This window comes from Hyperolius riggenbachi, chromosome 12 (assembly GCF_040937935.1).
Source record: "Hyperolius riggenbachi isolate aHypRig1 chromosome 12, aHypRig1.pri, whole genome shotgun sequence".
Lineage (NCBI taxonomy): Eukaryota > Metazoa > Chordata > Amphibia > Anura > Hyperoliidae > Hyperolius > Hyperolius riggenbachi.
Genome location: NC_090657.1, coordinates 209607607 through 209631865, shown reverse-complemented (window position 1 = coordinate 209631865; position 24259 = coordinate 209607607). Strand labels below are relative to the sequence as shown.

Here is a 24259-nt window from a genome sequence, read left to right as displayed (position 1 = left end):
GCTAGCAACAAACTTACACACGTAACTGTTCTGGGATGATGCATCCGTGTTCTGCCAGATGGTGGCACCACACCCTGCCTGAACTTTTAGTGTCTGTGGTAAGCTAGTTAATTCCCTTCAGATGATAAGTAAGAGGTTCTGCGAATTGTTCAATGAAAATGTCACCCCCTCCCCCAGTCAGGCGTAGTGCAGATGTTTTCTTTACACGTCAGTGGAAAGTTGGCTACCAGATTATTGTTTCCTGCACTGCGACAAAAAACAAATCCCATCAACCCTTTTACTGCCAGGAAAAGGGGGACAGTCCCAAAACAAACACTCCTGTCCCACTACACCCAAGCATTTTTGGGTGCCTGGAGTCATAGTTGGAGTCGGAGGTTTTAAACTGAGGAGTTGGAGTTGAATGATTTTTGTACCAAATCCACAGCCCTGGTAAGTATTAGACTAAGGAGTCGGAGTTGAGGAGTCAGAGTCCGAGCTGTTTTGGGTACCCGGAGTCGGAGTTGGAGTCGGTGCTTTCATAAACTGAGGAGTCTGATGATTTTTGTACTGACTCCACAGCCCTGGAAATTCACACACCAGTCTCCGCACACCCAGTTCCAACCACACTCAAGAACTCACCAACCCCTTTCCCCACCACTCACCATGTCCAAGAATGCTATCCATCCCAAGTTTCCAGCACACCTGGAAACTCACTCCTAGCTCTGACCACACCTGGGAACTCACCAATAAATTCCACCACATGCAGGAACTTGCCACAGCTGCCAGCACACCTGGAAAATCACTCCTAGCTCCAACCATACCTGGGAACTCACTAATAACTCCCACCACATGCAGGAATTTACCACAGCTGCCAGCACACCTGGAAAATCACTCCTAGCTCCAACCACACCTGGGAACTCACAAATAAATTCCACCACATGCAGGAATTTGCCACAGCTGCTAGCACACCTGGAAACTCCCTCCTAGCTCCAACCACACCTGGTAACTCACTAATAACTTCCACCACATGCAGGAACTTGCCACAGCTGCTAGCACACCTGGAAACTCCCTCCTAGCTCCAACCATACCTGGCAACTCACCAATAACTTCCACCACATACAGGAACTGGCCACAGCTGCCAGCACACCTGGAAACTCACTCCTAGCTCTGACCACACCTGGTAACTCACCAATAACTTCCACCACATGCAGGAACTTGCCACAGCTGCCAACACACCTGGAAACTCACTCCTAGCTCCAACCACACCTGGTAACTCACCAATAACTTCCACCACATGCAGGAACTTGCCACAGCTGCCAGCACACCTGTAATCTCCATTCTAGCTCTGAGCACACCTGGAAACTCACTCCTAGCTCCGACCACACCTGGGAACTCACCAATGACTTCCACCACATGCAGGAACTTGCCACAGATGTCAGCACACCTGGAAGCTTACTCCTAGCTCCAACCACACCTGGTAACTCACTAATAACTTCCACCACATGCAGGAACTTGCCACAGATGTCAGCACACCTGGAAGCTTACTCCTAGCTCCAACCACACCTGGTAACTCACCAATAACTTTCACCACATGCAGGTACTTGCCACAGATGTCAGCACACCTGGAAGCTTACTCCTAGCTCCAACCACACCTGGTAACTCACTAATAACTTCCACCACATGCAGGAACTTGCCACAGCTGCCAGCACACCTGGAAACTCCATTCTAGCTCTGACCACACCTGGAAACTCACTTCTAGCTCCAACCACACCTGGGAACTCACCAATAACTTCCACCACATGCAGGAACTTGCCACAGCTGCTAGCACACCTGGAAACTCACTCCTAGCTCCAACCATACCTGGCAACTCACCAATAACTTCCACCACATACAGGAACTGGCCATAGCTGCCAGCACACCTGGAAACTCACTCCTAGCTCTGACCACACCTGGTAACTCACCAATAACTTCCAGCACATTCAGGAACTTGCCACAGCTGCCAACACACCTGGAAACTCACTCCTAGCTCCGACCACACCTGGTAACTCACCAATAACTTCCACCACATGCAGGACCTTGCCACAGCTGCCAGCACACCTGGAAACTCCATTCTAGCACTTGAGCACACCTGAGAAACTCACTCCTAGCTCCGACCACACCTGGGAACTCACCAATAACTTCCACCACATGCAGGAACTTGCCACAGCTGCCAGCACACCTGGAAACTCACTCCAAGCTCTGACCACACCTGGTAACTCACCAATAACTTCCAGCACATGCAGGAACTTGCCACAGATGTCAGCACACTTGGAAACTCACTTCTAGCTCCAACCACACCTGGGAACTCACCAATAACTTCCAGCACATGCAGGAACTTGCCACAGATGTCAGCACACCTGGAAACTCACTCCTAGCTCCAACCACACCTGGTAACTCACCAATAACTTCCAGCACATGCAGGAACTTGCCATAGATGCCAACTCACCTGGAAACTCACTCCTAGCTCCAACCACACCTGGGAACTCACCAATAACTTCCACCACATACATGAACTTGCCACAGCTGCCAGCACACCTGGAAACTCCATTCTAGCTCTGACCACACCTGGTAACTTACTAATAACTTCCATAACATACAGAAACTGGCCACAGCTGCCAGCACACCTGGAAACTCACTCCTAGCTCCAACCACACCTGGTAACTCACCAATAACTTCCACTACATACAGGAACTGCCACAGCTGCCAGCACACCTGGAAAACTCACCTCTAGCTCCAGCCACACCTGGTAACTCTTATTTACATACAATCTCTAGGATGTGGGTGGGCGTGATCCAGGTCCGCCTACAGCCACATGTGACTGAGCGTCTACGCTCTTCAGTATTGGTTGTGCGTGTGGCGTTTGACGTCATCGCGCACATGTGACTGAACGTTTGCGCTCTTCAGCATTGGTTGTGCGCGCGGCGTCTGACGTCATCGCGCACGTGAGTTGCCATTGGATGTGCACTCGTGGTGCGGGGCGTCAGCATTTCCCTTGACCCGCATGTGGATATGCTTACTACAACATACCGTGACACTAGGCACATATGGTAAGTTTTACCTGTTCCCCATCAGGTCCGTTCATAGTGTTTCCGCCCACTTGTGGGTGTATATAAGGTGGCTAGGTTTTGTGCACTTTGTCTTTAGCAGTTTGAGAAAGGGCTACGCAGCCCGAAACAGCGTCTGTCACTGCTTTTATGGAATAAAAGAGCTTTCTACTACTTTGGTGGTGCCGACCCGATTGCTTTTGAGCACACCTGGAAACTTCATTCTAGCTCCAACCACACCTGGTAACTCACCAATAACTTCCAGCACATGCAGGAACTTGCCACAGATGCCAGTACACCTGGAAACTCACTCCTAGCTCTGACCACACCTGGTAACTCACCAATAACTTCCAGCACATGCAGAAACTTGCCACAGATGCCAGCACACCTGGAAACTCACTCCTAGCTCCAACCACACCTGGTAACTCACCAATAACTTCCAGCACATGCAGAAACTTGCCACAGATGCCAGCACACCTGGGAACTCACTCCTAGCTCTGACCACACCTGGTAACTCACCAATAACTTCCACCACATACAGGAACTTGCCACAGCTGCCAGCACACCTGGAAACTCACTCCTAGCTCCAACCACACCTGGGAACTCACCAATAACTTCCACCACATGCAGGAACTTGCCACAGCTGCCAGCACACCTGGAAACTCACTCCTAGCTCCAACCTCACCTGGGAACTCTCCAATAACTTCCACCACATGCAGGAACTTGCCACAGCTGCCAGCACACCTGGAAACTCACTCCTAGCTCTGACCACACCTGGTAACTCACCAATAACTTCCAGCACATGCAGGAACTTGCCACAGATGCCAGCACACCTGGAAACTCACTCCTAGCTCCAACCACACCTGGTAACTCACCAATAACTTCCACCACATACAGGAACTTGCCACAGCTGCCAGCACACCTGGAAACTCACTCCTAGCTCCAACCACACCTGGGAACTCACCAATAAATTCCACCACATGCAGGAACTTGCCACAGCTGTCAGCACACCTGGAAACTCACTCCTAGCTCCAACCACACCTGGTAACTCACCAATAACTTCCACCACATACAGGAACTTGCCACAGCTGCTAGCACACCTGGAAACTCACTCCTAGCTCCAACCACACCTGGGAACTCACCAATAAATTCCACCACATGCAGGAACTTGCCACAGCTGTCAGCACACCTGGAAACTCACTCCTAGCTCCAAACACACTCACCAATAGCTTCCAGCACATGAAGGAACTTGCCACAGATGCCAGCACACCTGGAAACTCACTCCTAGCTCCAACCTCACCTGGGAACTCTCCAATAACTTCCACCACATGCAGGAACTTGCCACAGCTGCCAGCACACCTGGAAACTCACTACTAGCTCTGACCACACCTGGAAACTCACCAATAACTTCCACCACATACAGGAACTTGCCACAGCTGCCAGCACACCTGGAAACTCACTCCTAGCTCTGACCACACCTGGAAACTCACCAATAACTTCCACCACATACAGGAACTTGCCACAGCTGCCAGCACACCTGGAAACTCACTCTTAGCTCTGACCACACCTGGTAACTCACCAATAACTTCCACCACATGCAGGAACTTGCCACAGCTGTCTGCATACCTGGAAAATCACTCCTAGCTCCAACCACACCTGGTAACTCACCAATAACTTCCACTACATACAGGAACTTGCCACAGCTGCCAGCACACCTGGAAACTCACTCTTAGCTCTGACCACACCTGGTAACTCACCAATAACTTCCACCACATACAGGAACTTGCCACAGCTGTCTGCATACCTGGAAAACTCACCTCTAGCTCCAGCCACACCTGGTAACTCGCCAATAACTTTCACCAAAAGCATGAATCCTCTTCCATGTGTTGCTTCCCATTTTAACCTCACAATTTTACAATTTCCCCCCTCCCCTTCCAAATGGAATAACTCCCTCTTCCATGTTTACCTGCCTCTTTTGTTGGCAGCTACCCTAAGCCACTGCCTATGTGGGCTTTGCAGAAATCCTGCCTTTGCCATTATCACAGTATTATCGGGGATAATTATGAAGAAGAACTACCATTTACACCAGTAAGCAGTAACACTGTACAACCAGTAAGTGACAGTGGCACTGTATCTCTGTAAGCACTTATATGTGACAGCAGATCACACAGTGGACACACATAGAGTCAATACTTATGGCAGCAGATCACACAATGGACACGCACAGAGTCAACACTTATGGCAGCAGATCACACACTGGAAACACACACAGAGTCAATACCTATGGCAGCAGATCATACAGTGGACACACACACACAGAGTCAATACTTATGGCGAGCAAATCACACAGTGGACACATGCACAGAGTCAATACTTACTCTTCTTTCCCACTGAAGGTATAGGAGCGGATCCAGGGGTTTGGCACAGACAGACGGGGTGCGAAAGTCAGAGATGGTAGGAAGCTGGAAAGGGAGCCCTCCAACATATGGGGGTTCCCGCAGACTGCGTACTCCGTCTTGCACATGTACAAGCACTTCGAAAAGAAACACACGTTGTTCGCTGCGGAGAGAAAGACAAATAAGAACCAGAGGAAAACCTCCTGAGCGCCACTGCATGAGTTGGGTGCTGCTAGTAAAAATATTGTCAATTTGCATACTGTTACATTACTATGCACTTACCTGACCCACCTCACTTGAACTCTCTCCTCCTAGTGCCTAAACCTACCCCACCTAATGCCTGACACTACAACACCCTCCCCCCCCCCCCCCCCCCGAGCTTAAACAACCTCTATTGTAGCCAATCGTCTACTAAATGGATTGGCTCCTCTGTTCCATCCCTACAGTATCCGATCTTTTACTTCTGAAGCTGATCGGTTACTAGTAACACGCCCGACGCACCAATTATGATATCCTCTTCAGGCGTCTATTAGACGCCTGCCGATCCCTGCGCCAAGATCACTTTCTTTGATACATGCAATCCATCTGCCAGGTAAGTTCACATATAACACCTACATCCAGTCGATTCCCATAAGACTCCAAAGTGATCTCACCCCTACAACCCATCTTCCAGGTATGTTCATGCACAGCACAAACGTCCAAATCAATCCCACAAAATTTCCACACAATTCATGTGACAGATATGTCAACATGCCACCTTCACCCTAGAATTTCCCACAAGATTCCTCAACTACCCCGGTCCTGCAGTCCATCTGCCAACAGTGATGTGATTTAAGGTGTGTAGCTTATTAGCCTTCAACCCCCGATCTTGGTGGTGGGGCTGCCACCTAAAGCTTCCCAAGGAAAAGGAAGTGGGGTTGAATAGACCACACCCTCAGAAAGTGAAATCTATAGAAAGAAGAGCCCCAGAATGGAATCCATAGGGACCAGGAGGAAGGGGACGGCTTTGAGAAACATGGAGAAGATCAGTGGAAGAAGAAGTTAGAAAGATGGGTAAAACCTGGAATGAGATGAAGAGAGTCGCAACAAATAGATGTGAATGGAGAATATTAATGGATGCCCTATGCCCCACTGGGAGTAAAAGGAACAGATGATGATCTGCTAGATAAGTCCACACATGGCACCATGATTCAAATACTTTCCAAGCGATTCCCAGGAAACTGCACCCACATACAGGTGAACTCAAAAAATTAGAATATCATGCCAAAGTTCACTTATGTCAGTAATTCAACATAAAGGGCTTGATTCACAAAGCGGTGCTAACAGTTAGCACGCCGGTGAAAAGCCCATTATCACGCCTAAACTCAGTTTAGGCATGATAAAAATAAACTCGCGCAGCGCCATTAAACCTTATGCGACTTTGCACGCGCACCTGCGCGATTGCGCGCGCAAAACTTTGCGCGGGGGACTTGCCGCACGATCAGCAGCACAAAGCGGTGCTAACTTAGCTAGTGCAAAGGTTAGCATGCCTAAAAGTTTTTAGGCGTGCTAACTGGGTTAGCACCGCTTTCTGAATCAAGCCCAAAAGGTGAAACGTATATAAGAAATAGACTAATTACACTGAAAGCGAGTTATTTCAAGCCTTTAGTTGATATAAGTTTGATGATTATGGCTTACTGCTTATGGGAACCCCAAAATCAAAATCTCAGAAAATTAAAATATGACATGAAATCAATAAAACAAAGATTTTAAATTGAAAAATGTCAGACCTTTGACAAATATAATCATGCATATATACAGGTAGTCCCCGACTTACAAACGACCCGCCGATATGAACAGCATGGATTCTGTGTTTCCATGGAAACAAGTCACTTTTTTTTTTTTTTTTTCAAATTGGACTTACTTGTAGTTTTTGAATTTTAAAAAATTCAAAGACAAAATAGCTTTTAAACTTATATAAGCAGGTACTGAGGGCAGAGGTGACACAGAGGGGGACACTGGAGTCACGGGGGGGGGGGGGGGGGAAGGGGGCACAGAGGAGGTACAGGGGACAGAGATGGCACAGTGTTCCGACTTAAGAACAAATTCAGGTTAAGAATGAACCTACAGTCCCTATCTCGTTTGTTAACCGGGGACTACCTGTACTTAGTACTTGGTTTGGTCCCTTTTGCATCAATTATTGCCTCAGTGCGGCGTGGCACGGATGCTTTCAGCCTGTTGCACTGCTGTGGTGTTATGGAAGACCAGGATGCTTCAAAAGTGGCCTTCAGGAAGGAAGCCTTTCCTGATATTCTAATTTTTAGAGTTTTACCTGTATATGGCACCATCACACATGGAATTACCATGCAAACAATACCCGTAATAATACAGTTTTTATTACTCTATATATAATAAAAATCTAATTAATCACAGTAATTGTAAAGCTCTCTGCATGTTTTACAGCATTGCAGTAAATATCCTTGAAGGTTTAGGGAACTCTTTACTTTGTTTTCTGTTAGCTAACTTTGCAACCATAGCAACAAGCGTAGCGTTTATCAGCTTCAGATCATGTCCTGTAATCTGATCACATTGAAGATACTATTATTTAGGTTTTTTCCTTTCTTCGTCCGATCCTTAACAGTGTCTTTGTAGTAAATAATAGAATAAATGTCTCATTATAAACACTTTATTATGAACTGCACACCTGGACCATCCCTGGTTCCTATTAGTGGTGGTCATCCTATGTAGTTTTCAACCTCTCCCGTTCGCTTACAGGGGTTGGATGACAGCTAGGAACCCTTGGTTTGGCTTTAGCAGTTCCCAAATATTTCAGAGGCCTTCACCCATACAATCCATATGTCAGATATTCCTGTACACACTAACAATTCACACAACATTCCTAAGTGACTACATCCATACAATAAGTTGTAGAGAGAATTCCCAGGTGAGGCCCACACCTCAAAGAATCTCACACAATCTCCAACCCTGGAGAGCTCCCAAGTTCGGCTCTTGAATAAGCTATAGTTCTGAAAGGTTCCTAGAGGATCCCCATACCTGGTGAGACGAAGAAGACACTTTCTAGGTCGGCATTGCTGGTTACCTCCAAGATATCACTTGTGACATTGACAAGTCTTCCTGCGACTGGAGGAACACGCCGGAAATCCAGGATCCTGAGGAACAGAAAATGATATGATGAGAAGGCCCCATACAAAGGTAGAAGGGGCTTAATAGGCTATGCAGGACAGGGGGTTATTCTGATGGTAACAATGACATAACTACCGGTCCAGGTGGAAAGCTGCAATCTCTGCATTGTGCCGCTGGAAGTCCACAAAATAGAAGAAATCTTCTGGAGTTTCCTCATCTCGCTGCTGCCTTAGAAGTAAAAAGGTGGAAGGGTTGGTGAGGACCATAAGAGTTAGCATTTCATATAAAACATTGTGTTGTATGACTTGATTGGAGAAGAGGCTTTAACTATGAAATTGTAGCTGTTAGGAACCTGGACAGAACTTGCTGCACCTGCTGGTGGCAATGTGTGCTGTGTGCTGCACTTTTTCTCTTTACCCATCGCCAGCAGGGGGCTGTCCACTAGCCTGTGATTAATCGGAATTTCCCCATCTGATCTGTAGAGTAAGTGATCGGGCATGCTCTTGGGGACACTGATTTTCAACCAATCAGATTACAATAATCGAATCGGTTGATCGATTGACCACCAAGTCGACTACCATATGGCTATCATAAGACTGCATGTGTTGCTAAATAGGATAACAATCCAGTATAGGCCTCAACCTATCTCCCAGTGCCATTTTGTCTTAATCCTCACTTACCTCATTGGCTTAAACATGGCTTTCCCGAAATCCTGGAAGCGTAACACTAACTTCAGGTGAGTCCCGCTTGGCTTTACGACTGCATAGAATGGAAGAGGCGTCAGCAAATGGCAAATACAAGCTCCAGAGGATGAAATGGCAATCTATACATGAGGCAGGATATGATATATAGCATATATTATTATTATTATTTAGTATTTATATAGCGCCGACATATTACGCAGCGCTGTACAGTGTATATATATATATCTTGTCACTAACTGTCCCTCAAAGGAGCTCACAATCTAATCCCTACCTGTAACGATCGGTGAAGCACAGAGAGGATCTGATTACCAGTGATCTGCAGTATCACCGGAAATACAGATGTATACCAGATTATACGTGATCTGCAGTATCACTGATAATCCGATATACTAGCTAACCTCTGTCCACCTGAGTAGAGTGTAGTGTTTGGTGTAACTGTAACACTTTGAGGACTAGGCCTCAGTGCAGCAAGGAGAACTGCACAGATTCCTTCCGCAGACCTGAGCTCTCCAAGACGGGAGGAGTCAGACTGACAGTAGGAAGGATGTCTGGAAGTGACCCTCAGGAGGAAGGGTCGCTAACAGAGCGAGGAACCGCCTCTAACGGTAAGGTCGGTTCTCGAGGTCGGACAAGCCAGGTCGTACACACACAGACAGATAAAGTACAAGATCAGGAGACAGAGGCGGAGTCTAAGTACAGGCAGGGTTCGGCAACGGGGTATCAGAAATATCGAGGTATAGAATCAGGAGGCTGAGGCGGAGTCTAGAAACGAGCCGGGGGTCGGCAACAGAGTATCAGAAATATCGCGGTACAAGATCAGGGTTCAGGAGAATGGTCGAAACAGGCAATAGGTCATAACATATAATCACAATCAAACTAGTACTTTAGCTATCAAATATCTAGCTAAGTGTAGGATTACAGCTCCAGCTGGTCCCGGCACACTTCAGGATCTGACTACGGATCTGGGTGCTCCCACGTATGTGATCGCAACGCCAGACACCCGAGAAATGACCAGCCAGCAGTATATATACACATCACTCCCTCCAGCACCTCCCACAGTGCTGGACCAATGGGGAGTGAAGCCAGAGTCAGCTGACCAGCCTGGTCAGCTGACTACTTCTGGCTACCATATATGCCCTGCCTGAGTGCGCGCGCGCGCGTCACTCTAAATCTTGAGGGACTACATGTCCCAGCCACAGCAGCCCCGCTCGGACCCGTCCAACGCGGCGGCTACTCCGCGCTCCGCCTGCCTCTCCACGGGGATGGCCGCCTCACGCTGGGAGGAGGCGGCTGCCTCCCTGTGTGCGCGGCCACTGTATGCGGGAAGAGCCGCCGACCGCTGGCTCATGGCGGCGGCTCTTCCACGCTTTCTTACACTACCATTACCATATGTCTATATTATGTAGTGTAAGTACTGTAGTCTAGGGCAATTTTTTTTTTTTTAGGGGGAACCAATTAACTTATCCGTATGTTTTTGGAATGTGGGAGGAAACCGGAGTGCCCAGAGGAAACCAACGCAGACACAGAGAGAACATACAAACTCTTTGCAGATAGTGCCCTGGCCGGGATTCGAACCAGGGACCCAGTGCTGCAAGGCGAGAGAGCTAACCACTACGCCACCGTGCTGCCCATATATCATATAGATGTTATAAGTAGTGGAAAAAGTTAATAGGGGCATAGGTGAAATGTCAGAATTTCTTTGGCCCATGAGGTGAAAACTCCCATTACATGTGAAGTGGTTAAAGGACTTGGGATCTCCATGGACACATACTAATAAGAAGTGCCCCACCCCCAACTGCACCAGTGGGACTTCCCTAATTATAATAGTGACACTTTACCTACCTTCACAATTCATTTTTAGGCCTCACTCAACTATCTTTCCTGTTTCCCTCCCACTTTGCTCATTTTTTGCTGCCACTAGTCAGGTCTTATTCCTCCCCGGCTGTAGTCTTCACCTCTGGCCCCTCAAAGGAGGGCAGGATTCATTAGCTAAAGTGGTGACTCTAGTTCTTAGCAGCTGTGCTCTCTCTCTCTGGCCTGGTCACTGTTGGCTGTGAGGTGCAGCATAGCAAAATGTGGCAGGAAAGCACTGAAGAGCTATGTAAGTGCCCTGCACCATTATTACACACGGCACAAGTTCAGGGTGTTCATCTTCACAGAAGATTCTGTCTGCCCAGTGTGTGACACAGTCAAATCCATGCTTTACTCCACTTTTGCCAAAAGGGTGCTGTGGTCCAAACAGTGGACAGCAGATCCATCATCCAAATAAAACTGGATAAAAATGTCAAAGATGGACACAACCATTAATCATGTGACATGTATTCATGTGCAAGTCAGGCTCGGTACCTCAAGATAGAAAGTTCAGCAGGCAAAGGTTTGTCCAACCCAGGTTTAAAAACCCTAGAACCTTCAGGCCATGGTGCTACAAACTGGACGGTTAAATCACTGTGGCTTCAAATATCGTAGAGTTGAAAGCTGCCCTGATAGCCTTGTGGCCCTTTCTCCCACATCTGAAAGGCTGAATGTTTGAGGTTAGACAACAAAGTACCAGTTACCTACATCAAGAGACAGGGAGGAACTCAAAGCAAAAATCTGCTAGAGAAAGTCTCTTCCTTTATGTAGCTAATCCAGAAATACCAGTCCAACTTGTAAGCAGTTTATTTGCTGGGAGTTCAGAACTCCTCAGCAGACTCTACTATAGATGTACATCTGTATTGATTATCCTGGGGAACTGCTTTATTAAAGAGGGCTTCCAGATTCCACCATAATTCATCCCAGTACATCCCCCCACATGATTAGGAGGAACTTACCTCTACCTGCTCTGGAGGTGGGGAATAGTGTTGGTCTCATGTGCCTCAGGGCTGGTTGACAAAACATGACACAAATTCTGGGTGTATGTACAACCTGAAGCCAAACTCCACTGAAATCCTTGGAGATGACAACTGGTTATGAGATCTGGGATGTCCATGTCACTAGCATTGCCGCTTTATATAATAGGAGTGACAGCCAATTAGAGGCTTTGTTTCTCTCTGAAGCCCCAACCTTAGGCTTACAGATAATCAACACCACTTTAACTATTGTAAATGCACTTTAAGCCACCAGCTTGGGTCAAGGGATGGAAGTACCGAAAACTAGTGAAAGAAAGGAGGTTGGGGAAAGTTGTTAAAGGAGACCCGAAGTGAGGTGTGACAAAATGACATAGACATGTGTATGTAAAATGGCAAACACACTAATAACTATGCTGTGTTCCTTTATTTATTTCTCCGCCTGAAAGAGTTAAATATCAGGTATATAAGTGGCTGACTCAGTCCTGACTCAGACAGGAAGTGACTACAGTGTGACCCTCACTCATAAAAAATTCCATCTATAAAACACTTTCCTAGGAGAAAATGGCTTCTGAGAGCAGAAAAGAGATAAAAAGGGTCAACAGTTCATACATTTTAGCTCTGGCATAGTTCAATAAATGTGTCATTGAGTAAAAAACAATAAAACAGTTCAAACTTAAAAAGTAGATTTAAACATAAAATAAAACTGTGGAATATCTTAACTACCTGGGGACCGCCTAACGCCGATGGGCGTGGCCGCGGCGGCCCCAGGACCGCCTAACGCTAATTGGCGTCAAGTCCTGGGGCTGCAGCTTCCCAGGGAACGGCCGCACGCATGCGCGATCGTTCTCTGCCACTTCACGGAGCGGAGTTCCATGATTAGCCTGCATCGCGGCTAGTAGGCTGTTTGTAAACGAAAGGGAAAAGAAATCCCTTTTGTTTACATCCGTACAGCTTTGCAGTCCCCGGCAGCGCTGTATGAGATCGGCGATCCCCGGCCTCTGATTGGCCAGGGAGCCCCGTCCTCTCATAGGCTGATGCCTATGAGAGGGGGAACAGGATGGATCGCCGTCCTGTTCCAATTCAAAACACGGAGGGGAGGAGGGAAGGGGAGGGGAGGAGGGAAGGGGAGGGAGGAGGGACGGAGGGAGAGAGCCTCATAGAGGCTAGGAGAAAATAACAAAAACGGCCACAGCGATCGGACACCTCAGGCAGCATGTCCCCTTAGGGACAAATAAAGGAGGTGAGTCCGATCGCTGGGCTCCATAGCTGGGCTGTGCCGGAGGCTGAAAAGCCTGCACAGCCCAGCTTAACAAAAAAGAGGCTGGTCGTTGAGGGGGGGGGGGGGGGGGGGTTTACATTGCGGTCGTCAAGTGACTAAAAAAAAATCATTTTTAGTAGAAGGAAGATAGATACAATCGTTTATTTCATTCGTTTATTTTCGCTTCGGGTGTCCTTTAAACATGAATGATGGACCAGCACTCCATGCTCCACCCACAAAGGACAGCTCAGAGATTTGTAAACAGTGGTATCACATTCCCTATATCCCTCGTGACATAAGAAATTGTGAAGGCCTCTAAAGGGATGTCATCAGCCACCGCCTCAAGCCTCATCCCTAATCTGATTGGCTGTTTTTTGTCACCTGGATGTCTAAAAGGCGATTAGGAGGAAGGATCTGGACTGTGATTACTTACTCTGGCTGCAGTCACACTCGCCATTCAGTGCTTTCTCATCAGGACTGTGGTCTGGAGGAAAACAAGAAGTGGAGAGTCAGGAGATGGTTGGCACTCTGCATTTATTTACTGGCCCTGCCAACTGTGCCAGCGACTGGCTTCAGCAGAAACACTCAGCATCAGCTGCATGTCATCTATTCCTTAATTGTTGCCACGTCTACTATTATGCCACTCAACTAGTCTCAGATAATTAGCTCCACATCGTGGTGCCACCTGTATAACTGCAAACATAGGGGTTGATTCACTATAACAAATAGCGTGCCTTATCAGAGTTAACATGCCTTATCAGAGTTATTGTGCCTTATCAGAGTTAACTGTCTTATCATAATTAGCGTGCCTTATCAGAGTAGCATAGCGAGCGCTACAAACTTCTGCCTGCTAATTGTCAATGACGAGAGCTCCACTCGTCCTGCCCTGAGCCCCTGCGGGTCCAATCACTTTAAAGGACTTACGAGGTCAAAATCTGCCCCCAAAACGTAAAAAAAGTTAATACCTGCATGACTTTGATGGCACGGAGGACGCCGTCCGCGCCCTCCGTGCTGTTCAGCCTGGTCCCCTCTGCTCAATAGCCCCCCAAAAGGCTGCGACCCCACGGTCCGGGTCGGTATCTGCAGCCTGCATAAAGATAGCCGCCGGAGCTGGCCACGGCTGCGCAGTCCGCATAGCCGCTACTGCGGCTGCGCAGCTCTAGGCCAACCCCCCGATCCACGTAACAGGCAGCGTGGATCGGAGGGTTGGCCTAGAGCTGCGTAGCCGCAGCGCTACGCGGACTGCGCAGCCGTGGCCAGCTCCGGCGGCCATGTTTATGCAGGCTGCAGATACCGACCCGGACCGTGGGGTCGCAGCCTTTCGGGGGGCTATTGAGCAGAGGGGACCAGGCGGAACGGCACGGAGGGCGCGGACGGCGTCCTCCGTGCCTTACACAGTCATGCAGGCAGTTAACTTTTTTTACGTTTTGGGGGCAGATTTTGGCCTCGTAAGTCCTTTAACCATTTACCGCCATCCTAACGTATTAAAACGTCATGCTTACCGCTATTAACAGCAACATGACGTTTTAATACGTCGCGCATTCCCGCCGCTGCTACCGCCGTGTGTCCGCCGCTACCGCCGCCATTACCGTCGGGATCCCGTGCTGGGCGATTGGGGAAGAGGACTGAACAGTCCTCTACCCAATCGCAGTGCCTGGAGTGAATGGACGTGACCGCGAACAGCGGCTACGTCCATTCACATAAACAGGAAATGTAACAGTTTAATAAAGTGTGTAAAAAAAAAAAAAAAAAAAAGTGAACACGTCCTATGAGTGTTCACCAGCGCCATCTTGTGGCCAAAAAGTATATTACACTTACAAAATACATACATTTTCAAGTATATACACATCATTAATAAAATTACACTTCCAACCCTCCCCCCCAAATAAAACACTTGTAAAAAAAAAAAAATCAGCTTAAAAAAAAAAAAAAATAGTTGCCTTAGGGACTCAGCTTTTTTTATTCTATATTTTATGGGGGAAAATTAATTTTAATTTATTACATAGGGGCTTGTAATTATGGCCAGAACAAACAGAAAAATAACCACTTATATTTCAAAATAATATACTGTCGCCATACATTGTGGTAGGGACATAATCTAAACGGTTTAATTATCGGGACCACTGGGCAAATAAAACGTGTTTGTTTTATCCACAGGAGAATGTTTAATTTTAAAACTATAAAGGCTGAACACTGAGAAATAATGATTTTTTTTCTTTTTTTTTCTGTTTTTCTCATTAAAATGCATTTAGAATAAAAAAATTCTTAGCAAAATGTACTATCCACAGAAAGCCTAATTGGTGGCGAAAAAAACGAGGTATAGATCATTTTCTTGTGATAAGTAGTAATAAAGTTATTAGGGAATAAAAGGGAGGAGCGCTGACAACTGAAAATTGCTCTGGTCCGTTAGGATAAAAACCCTTGGGGGTGAACTGGTTAAAGGACATTATCCCTGCACTTTGATTGGCCCAATAGGCTGACTGTCACTTGACAGGCAGCCTGTTACAGCATGGCTCTGTGGTAAAAGAGTTCAAGTGCTAAAATAACCTGCCTGGAGTCCAGGCTCATCACAAACTGAAAACATGTGGCACATTAAATAATAAAAAATACAAAAAGGAGACCCCCAAACCATTGACCAGCTGAAATTCTACATCAGACAAGAAAGGGACATTTCACTTTCAAAACTACAGCAATTAGTCTCCTCAGTTCCCAAATGTTTACAGGCTGTTGCTAAAAGAAGAATTACCAGTACAGCAGCTAGACAACAGAAGCATGACATACCTGCAGCAAGGCACATGCCCTGCAGCCGCAGTGACACTACACCCTGCAGCACATGCCCTGCAGCCGCAGTGACACTATAACAACCTGCTGCACCCTGCAGATCCTGTGATGTGAGGTAAAACTAGCTGAACAGGTGTGCGACGCATGTCACGTGCCTTTTTCATAAAGTGTCTCTCCACATGACATGGATCATCACATTACTTACTGGAACTTACAATAGGAAATCAAAACATTGTGGGAGTTCATATTTATGAGTTTCTCTTAAAGTGGACCTGAACTGTTGCACAGGACAGAAGGAAAACATAGAGAAATGCACCCTTTACGTATTTAGAAAGTTTAGCCTGTTTAATTCCCCCTCATTTGTGTCTAATCACAAGGTGTAATTTGATCTCTCCCCTGTGTCACAAGACTGCCATGGAAGATAAGGCAGATAAGCACAGGCTGTAAACAATATGTCTGCTTCCATGAATCAGGAAGTAGCAACAGTGCAGATTGATTGTAGAATTTATATCAGCTGTAACAAAAAAATGTTTTTTTGTTTAAAGAGACTCTGAAGTCTCCTGAAAATGAGGTTTTTATTTTAAAAACCTAATTACCATTATTGCCCCTCTTAAAACGCCGCAGAACCGCAGCTGAAAACCCCCTCAATCACCCTAAACTCACAGGGGTGCACGGCGGGCTTCTTCCGCATAGAGGCAGCGCAGCACTTCCTCTATGCGCATCAATCAGCGCGGATCGCCGCCTCTCCCCCGCCCCTTTCAGTCTTCCTTCACTGTGAGGGGCAGGGGAGAGGCGGAGATAGGCGCTGATTGACGCGCATAGAGGCGGCAGCAAAATCCACATCCAAGAAAGTCGTGGATTTGGCCTGCCCTGTACCCCCGTGAGTTTGGGGTGATTGAGGGGGTTTTCAGCCGCGGTTCTGCTGCGTTTTAAGAGAGACTATAATGTTAATGAGGTTTTTAAAATAAAAATTTCATTTTCAGGAGACTTCAGAGTCTCTTTAACCCCCTTGGCGGTATGAAAAATACCGCCAGGGGGCAGCGCAGCAGTTTTTTAAAAAAATTTTTTTTTTTTATCATGTAGCGAGCCGAGGGCTCGCTACATGATAGCCGCTGCTCAGCGGCATCCCCCCAGCCCCGCCGATCGCCTCCGGCGATAGGCGATCAGGAAATCCCGTTCAAAGAACGGGATTTCCTGGAGGGCTTCCCCCGTCGCCATGGCGACGGGGCGGGATGACGTCACCGACGTCAGCGACGTCGGGACGTCATTGGGAGACCCGATCCACCCCTCGGCGCTGCCTGGCACTGATTGGCCAGGCAGCGCTCGGGGTCTGGGGGGGGGGGGGGCGCGCGCCGCACCGGATAGCGGCGATCGGGCGCGCGGCGGCGGCGATCGGGGTGCTGGCGCAGCTAGCAAAGTGCTAGCTGCGTCCAGCAAAAAAAAAATTAAGTAAATCGGCCCAGCAGGGCCTGAGCGGCACCCTCCGGCGGCTTACCCCGTGTCACACACGGGGTTACCGCCAAGGAGGTTAATGGTGGCCATACATGGTACAATTTTTTCATCCAATCTTACCATTTCTATGTAGTATAAGGGTAAATTAAGTGAATATACTGAAAGGAATATTTAGGCAGTTCCCTTATATTACACAGAAATGGTAAGATTGGATGAAAAAATTGTACCATGTATGGCCACCATAAAGGAGTTATTTCGCGAAAAAAGTAGGCAGTTAAAAAATGTGACAGATGACAGGTTTTGGGCCAGTCCATCTTTTTAAGGGGGATTCTCAGGGCTTTCTTTGTTTTCAACAGCATTTCCTGAACAGCAGTTGCAAAATTTAACTGACATAATAGTGTGCAAGTGATTAGGGAGGCCGGCTGGTATCTTGCTATTTTGGCAGTTAAACTGCTGTTCAGGAAATGCTGTTGAAAACAAAGAAAGCCCTGAGAATCCCCCTTAAAAAGATGGACTGGCCCAAAACCTGTCATCTGTCACATTTTTTAACTGCCTACTTTTTTTGCGAAAGAACCCCTTTAAAGGTAAATGCTGTTGCGTAGCTTTTAGAGCAGAGAGGACTTCTGGGTTCAGGTTCGCTTTAAAAACGTAGGATAATTACAAGGAGTCCACAAACCTCTTTCACGCCCAAAGTAAAAAAAAGGGCTAGGGAGTATGAGGACGGCAAAAAATCTGATCAGAAACAATATTTCATGTTTAAGGTAAACCTGTGAGTTAGAGGATCTGTCAGCCATACTATCCCAGGAAAACCCCCCCGCAATTTTTCTAAGTAGATAAATACTTGCTCTATTTACATAACACATGTATTGTACTGTCCACATTTTGATTTTAGTGATTTTTCTGAAGTAAAACAAGAGAAAATCCTTCTTAGAATTCTCCTGTAAGGGACTTACCTCCAGGATCCAGCAGCGCGGCCGTCTCTGCCAAGAGCGCGTCGCGTCCTGGCACTTCCAAATGTCGGCAGCCGTCCTCTGCTGGTGATGCGCCCACTGGGGACCGCTCTGAGCATACTGGTAGGCTGATGTCTCGCTCCTCTCGGCCGCAGTATGGTCTGAGGCGGCAACAGAGGTAGTGTCAGCTATCCCTACAGGCCTGACATCTCCATTTTAACTGTGATCTTGAAGCCAATCCTGATGTAGTTTCCTCCCTTAGGGCCCGTTCAGACTACAAAATGCGGACCGCAACGCATGCGGACCGCAACGCGTACGAACGCACGCATGTCCGCGTTCGTATGCGTTGCGTGGCTGATCCCATCACTGAAAAGTGAATGGGACAGCCGCGCGTTTTTGTAAAATCTGCGTGCAGCATGCGTTCCCGGACCGCATAGGTCCGGAACGCATGCTGTGTGAACATCAGACATTGCACTCTATGCAATGTCTGATGTCGTGCGTTTTGGCCACCTGCACGCGTTTCCAAAACGCGGCTGGAAACGCGTGCAGTGTGAACGGGCCCTTACTCGACTCTGCCTGATTGTGTATGCATTGCCCGCCCTCCTCCCAGTCTTCAGGCATTCCCACCCAGCTCTGCAATGGAAAGTGCATTGTCTCAGCATGAGAAATATTGGCCAATCAGAGAGGAACAGAGATGTGGGAGGGGAAAACAGGAGGGAAAGAGGCTTCAGCCAATCGGGCTGCATTAGTTAAAGGGAACATGATGTACCTGCAAATGAATATTACATACTAATCTCACGATCAGTTTGTCATGATAATAGTTAGCACACAGAGAGAATCTGATTATTGGCGATCTGCAGTATCACCAATAATGCAGATATATACCCGATTATTGGCGATCTGCAGAATCACCGATAATACGGATATTTTGCTAACCTCTGGACACCTAGCAAAGAAACACAATAAAGACAGTAATATCACGGAAGTGTGGAAATATCCACCTCACGGTAATTCCTCAGAGGTGTGGCTACCTCTGAATGGGAACCCCGTGAGTGAGATCCTCTAACCAGGCTGAGTGAAAAATCTCGACCCCTAGCAGTAATCGTCTGCTTGGGGCAGGCGTCTCGGAGAGGCAAGCCTCAGAGAGAACCCTCCAGTGGGAGACGTTCCATTGAAGGGAGAAAGGTCAGACAGGCAAAGGTTCGGCAACAGAGATGACGGCAGCAGTACAGGAGCAGAAGACAGAAGAGTAATCGGTAATCAGGCAGAGGTCGGCAACAAGAATCAGATAGGCAAAAGCACAAGATCAGCAAGAAACAGAGTAGTCAGGGATAGCCAGAGTCAAAAACACAGATCAATATACAATACAATCCTAAACTTAGGTGTGACTTCCTTGATGTCAACATCAGGGCACTGCACTAAGGTCTGAGCGCTAACACATCAGTGTATTCACGACAGCAGACAACTTGCTACTGACAAGCAAGTTGTATTTGTAGCTGGAGAGCTACTCAGCGCCGCCCCAGAGCCCCAACCAATCAGGACACCTCCTGAGGTCAGCTGACTATTGAGTCAGCTGATCCTCCTACGTAGGAGGTAAAAGTCCTGCCTCTTGGCGCGTGCGTGCGACCCTTTGCCTCTGCGTGGAGGAGAGGCCAGGCCCCAGTTCCGCGTCCGTTTGCGGACCAGAGTCCGCCTGCCGCCATGTGGGACCCGCCGCCGTGTCGCCAGTCGCGGCGGCCCTAGGAGAGTGTGCCGGCTGCTCCGCATGAACGACGGAGTCAGCCGGCTGGGAAGTGGCGACCGCCGCCATGCTGCCCAGTGCGGCGGCGGCGGTCCCGCTATTTCTCACACAGTTCCTCTCAGAAGCTCACCATTTTCTTCTTAGTGATCCCTTCCAGTTCTGACAGTTGCTGTCAGTTATATATCAGCAGCTGTCAGTTACAACTGAATGTGCAAGGCAATGTCCATGTTTGCCTATGGCTCAAGTAGGTGATATTGCAGTTTAACAGTGTGCTGACCAGGAAGCTGTTATGGGGTAATGGACATTTTTAAAATGGAGGACAGAGAATTCCATTGATCACAGCTGACAAATGGGACGCAGGAGAGGAGAAAGAGATTGAGGAGTAGACTACACAGGAGGTAAGTATAACCTGTGTATGGTTATTTTGACTTTTTATTTTCAGTCCAGGTTCCTTTTAAGTCTCAGGGAAGAGTAAAGAAGCAAAAGAAAAAAAAGACATCCCAGCATGCTCTGCAACTTCCTTTGTTATAAGAGTGATTTTTACTTTTGGATTGCCTGGTTAGCATCTTCAGCACTTTTTTACCAGATAAAAACCTTGTTACGTCTATTGTCCAGCGCTGCGCAATATGTTGGCGCTTTATAAATACAATAAAAAATATTAATAATAATTACCACAGGGTAACGCAACAACAAGACAAGGCAATGGGGCCCAGCACACGGTATCCTACAGCGCGTTACCTTCAGACTTATAGATATATCTATCTGTCTATCTATCTGTCTGTTGGGAGACGATTTACATGCAACAAAAGAGATTTCAAACAACTGCGAACTTAGCCAGGCTGTACCAATAAGTTCAGCCTGAAAGCAAGATAAAAGATGCTAAACAAAATCTCTAGGTGGCCACTACGATAAAATTTGCCAAACGATTGTTCGTTTCCATTTCATATGAAAGATCATTGGGGACCACTAATGGACAAAAAACACCTAACCAATCTGATCAGATTGACTGAAGTCTGAGAAGATTAGATGCATGCGTGTTTCAGGCTGGTGATTCAGACACTACTGCAACCAGAGATCACAGGACTGCCAGGCAACTGGTATTGTTTAATAGGAAATAAATATGGCAGCCTCCCTCTCAGTTCTGGTGTACTTTAAAGTGTACCTGAGACGAGGGGTACTAAAAGTTTTATACATACCTGGGGCTTCCTCCAGCCCCCTCCACGCAGATCGCTCCCACGCTGGCGTTTAAAGTGAACCAGAGACGAAGCATCCTCATGTATTTTAGCATATATATCAATGGGAACATGACAGTAAACTCCTACCCTGCTCTCTGTTTCATTCTTCTCTGCTAAGTCTGCCTGTTATAAGCCCTGATAAGAATCCCCGACTGAGCATTCAGTCTGGCTTTTCCCGGAATGATTATAGCTGAGTCAGTCTTCTGTGATGTCTTTTCAAGCCAAAGCCTGCCCCCTTGTGGCTCTGCTTTGCTGCTTCAAGGATAAATAGCAGCAAAGCAGAGCCACAAGGGGGCAGACTTGGGCTTGAAAAGACATCACAGAAGACTGACTCAGCTATAATCATCCCAGGAAAAGCCAGACTGAATGCTCAGTCGGGGATTCTTATCAGGGCTGATAACAGGCAGATTTAGCAGAGAAGAATGAAACAGAGAGCAGGGTAGGTGTTTACTGTCCTGTTCTCATTGATATATATATGGTAAAATACATGAGGGTGCTTTGTCTCTGGTTCTCTTTAAATCTTCCTAGCTGCTCCGGTAGCAGCCCCAATCTCCGTGAAAAGACGATGCCAGTAGGTGCGGCCAAGCGCGCTCTCCCGCAGCTGGAAATACTCTGCGCCTATGAGAGCGCTGCAGGGCGGGCGCGCGGCCAGGCCGTGCATGCGCAGTATGCCCAACTGGCCGCAGAGAACGGGTTTGCTACCGGAGGATTTAGACACTGGCGTCACAGCAATCTGCGCAGAGGGGGCTGGAGGAAGCTGCAGGTATGTATAAAACTTTTAGTCCTCTATGTCTCAGGGTCTCTAAGCATGGAACAGCCTTGTTTCCCTGTAGCCCTGAGCAGGCCCCTCAGTGTTTTAGGACTTTGTGTCCTTTGTTCATCTTGGCTATTCATCTTTTGCTGAGCTGACTACATACAAAACGTTTGTAAACAACATTAAATGATTGTGAAATCTTCTCTGAAATGTCAGTTTAATTACGCTGAAGGATGGAATAAAAGAAACATGCAAGAGTAAGGTGCACAGCGTACTTTTTGTGTGCTTCATGTCCAAGTTTGTGCTCTGCACTGTTTTCAAGCTAGCTGCACTACTCTCTGCTTGGCCTGTGAGCTAACCATCAGGTGCCAATGCATGGGTAAATCTTTTTGCAGGCTCATTGGAGCTACTTTTATCCCCCACCTAACCAGCTGTGTGCCAAGTGATTTTTTCTACTAAAGTGTACTATTAATTACAACAATGTTTCCAGAAAATATGAGTAGTTGTGTAATATGTAAATAATTCTGGTCTAGATATTTTAATTGCACTTAAAGTGGACCTGAACTCAGAACTTCCTCTCTGCTCTAAAATATAAGCAACAGCATAATAACCTTTACAGAAAAAAACATTTCTTTGTTACAGCTTACAAAACTCCTGCAATAAATCTGCAGTGTGTCTACTTCCTGCTTTCATGGAAACAGACAAAGGGGTAAAATCTTGTGTTTACATACAGTATTAGCCGTGTCTGTGGAAACTGAGGAATTTCTGTGCTGGCACAGCTGAGAGATCAAATTACACTAGTCATTATAGGGAGCTCTAAAGCCTCGTCTACACGAGGCGATCCGACGGCTCGATTAGCCGCCGGATCGCCTCTTCCACATCCCCGTGCGTCCCCACAGCGTCCCCGCTCGCCCGCGCGTGCGTCGGATTCGATCCCCCGCTCGTCCCCGCCGCCGCCGCTTATCTTCCGCTCGATTCCCTCCCATAGTCCCCTCATGGGGAACGAGCAGGGAATCGGCGGTGGCGAGATCCGACCTGACGGATCTTATCAACTGATAAGGCACATCGTGGAAACCTCGCTCCGTGTAGACGGGGCTTAACAATAAACTGACATCTTTGGGTGCTCTGGCAGTAAAATGACATTCCAAGGTGCTCTGGCAGTAAATTGACATCCCAAGGTGCTCTGACAATAAACTGACATCCCAGGGTGCTCTGGTAGTAAACTGACACCAGGACATCCCAGGGTGCTCTGGTAGTAAACTGACACCAGGGTGCTCTGACAATAAACTGACATCCCAGGGTGCTCTGGCAGTAAACTGACATCCCAAGGTGCTCTGACAATAAACTGACATCCCAGGGTGCTCTGGTAGTAAACTGACACCAGGTTGCTCTGACAATAAACTGACATCCCAGGGTGCTCTGGTAGTAAACTGACACCAGGGTGCTCTGACAATAAACTGACATCCCAGGGTGCTCTGGTAGTAAACTGACACCAGGTTGCTCTGACAATAAACTGACATCCCAGGGTGCTCTGGTAGTAAACTGACACCAGGGTGCTCTGACAATAAACTGACATCCCAGGGTGCTCTGGTAGTAAACTGACACCAGGTTGCTCTGACAATAAACTGACATCCCAGGGTGCTCTGGTAGTAAACTGACACCAGGTTGCTCTGACAATAAACTGACATCCCAGGGTGCTCTGGTAGTAAACTGACACCAGGGTGCTCTGACAATAAACTGACAACCCAGGGTGCTCTGGTAGTAAACTGACACCATGTTGCTCTGACCATAAACTGACATCCCAGGGTGCTCTGGCAGTAAACTGACCTCCCAAGGTGGTCTGACAGTAAAATGACACCCCAAGGTGCTCTGACAATAAACTGACATCCCAGGGTGCTCTGGCAGTAAACTGACATCCCAAGGTGGTCTGACAGTAAAATGATACCCCAAGGTGCTTTGACACTAAACTGACATC

General features: G+C 47.5%; 1 protein-coding gene across 1 annotated transcript in view; it reads right to left on the bottom strand.

Moving 5' to 3' along the window:
* FAM20A (FAM20A golgi associated secretory pathway pseudokinase) overlaps positions 1-24259 on the bottom strand; it is a 78573-nt gene that overhangs the window by 11950 nt on the left and 42364 nt on the right. Inside the window, exons 3-7 of the mRNA XM_068263585.1 lie at positions 13805-13855; positions 9262-9340; positions 8717-8809; positions 8492-8607; positions 5441-5621 (exon numbers count right to left, since the gene is read on the bottom strand). Coding sequence (XP_068119686.1) covers positions 5441-5621; positions 8492-8607; positions 8717-8809; positions 9262-9340; positions 13805-13855 — 520 coding nt within the window. The remainder of the gene's footprint in view (positions 1-5440; positions 5622-8491; positions 8608-8716; positions 8810-9261; positions 9341-13804; positions 13856-24259) is intronic.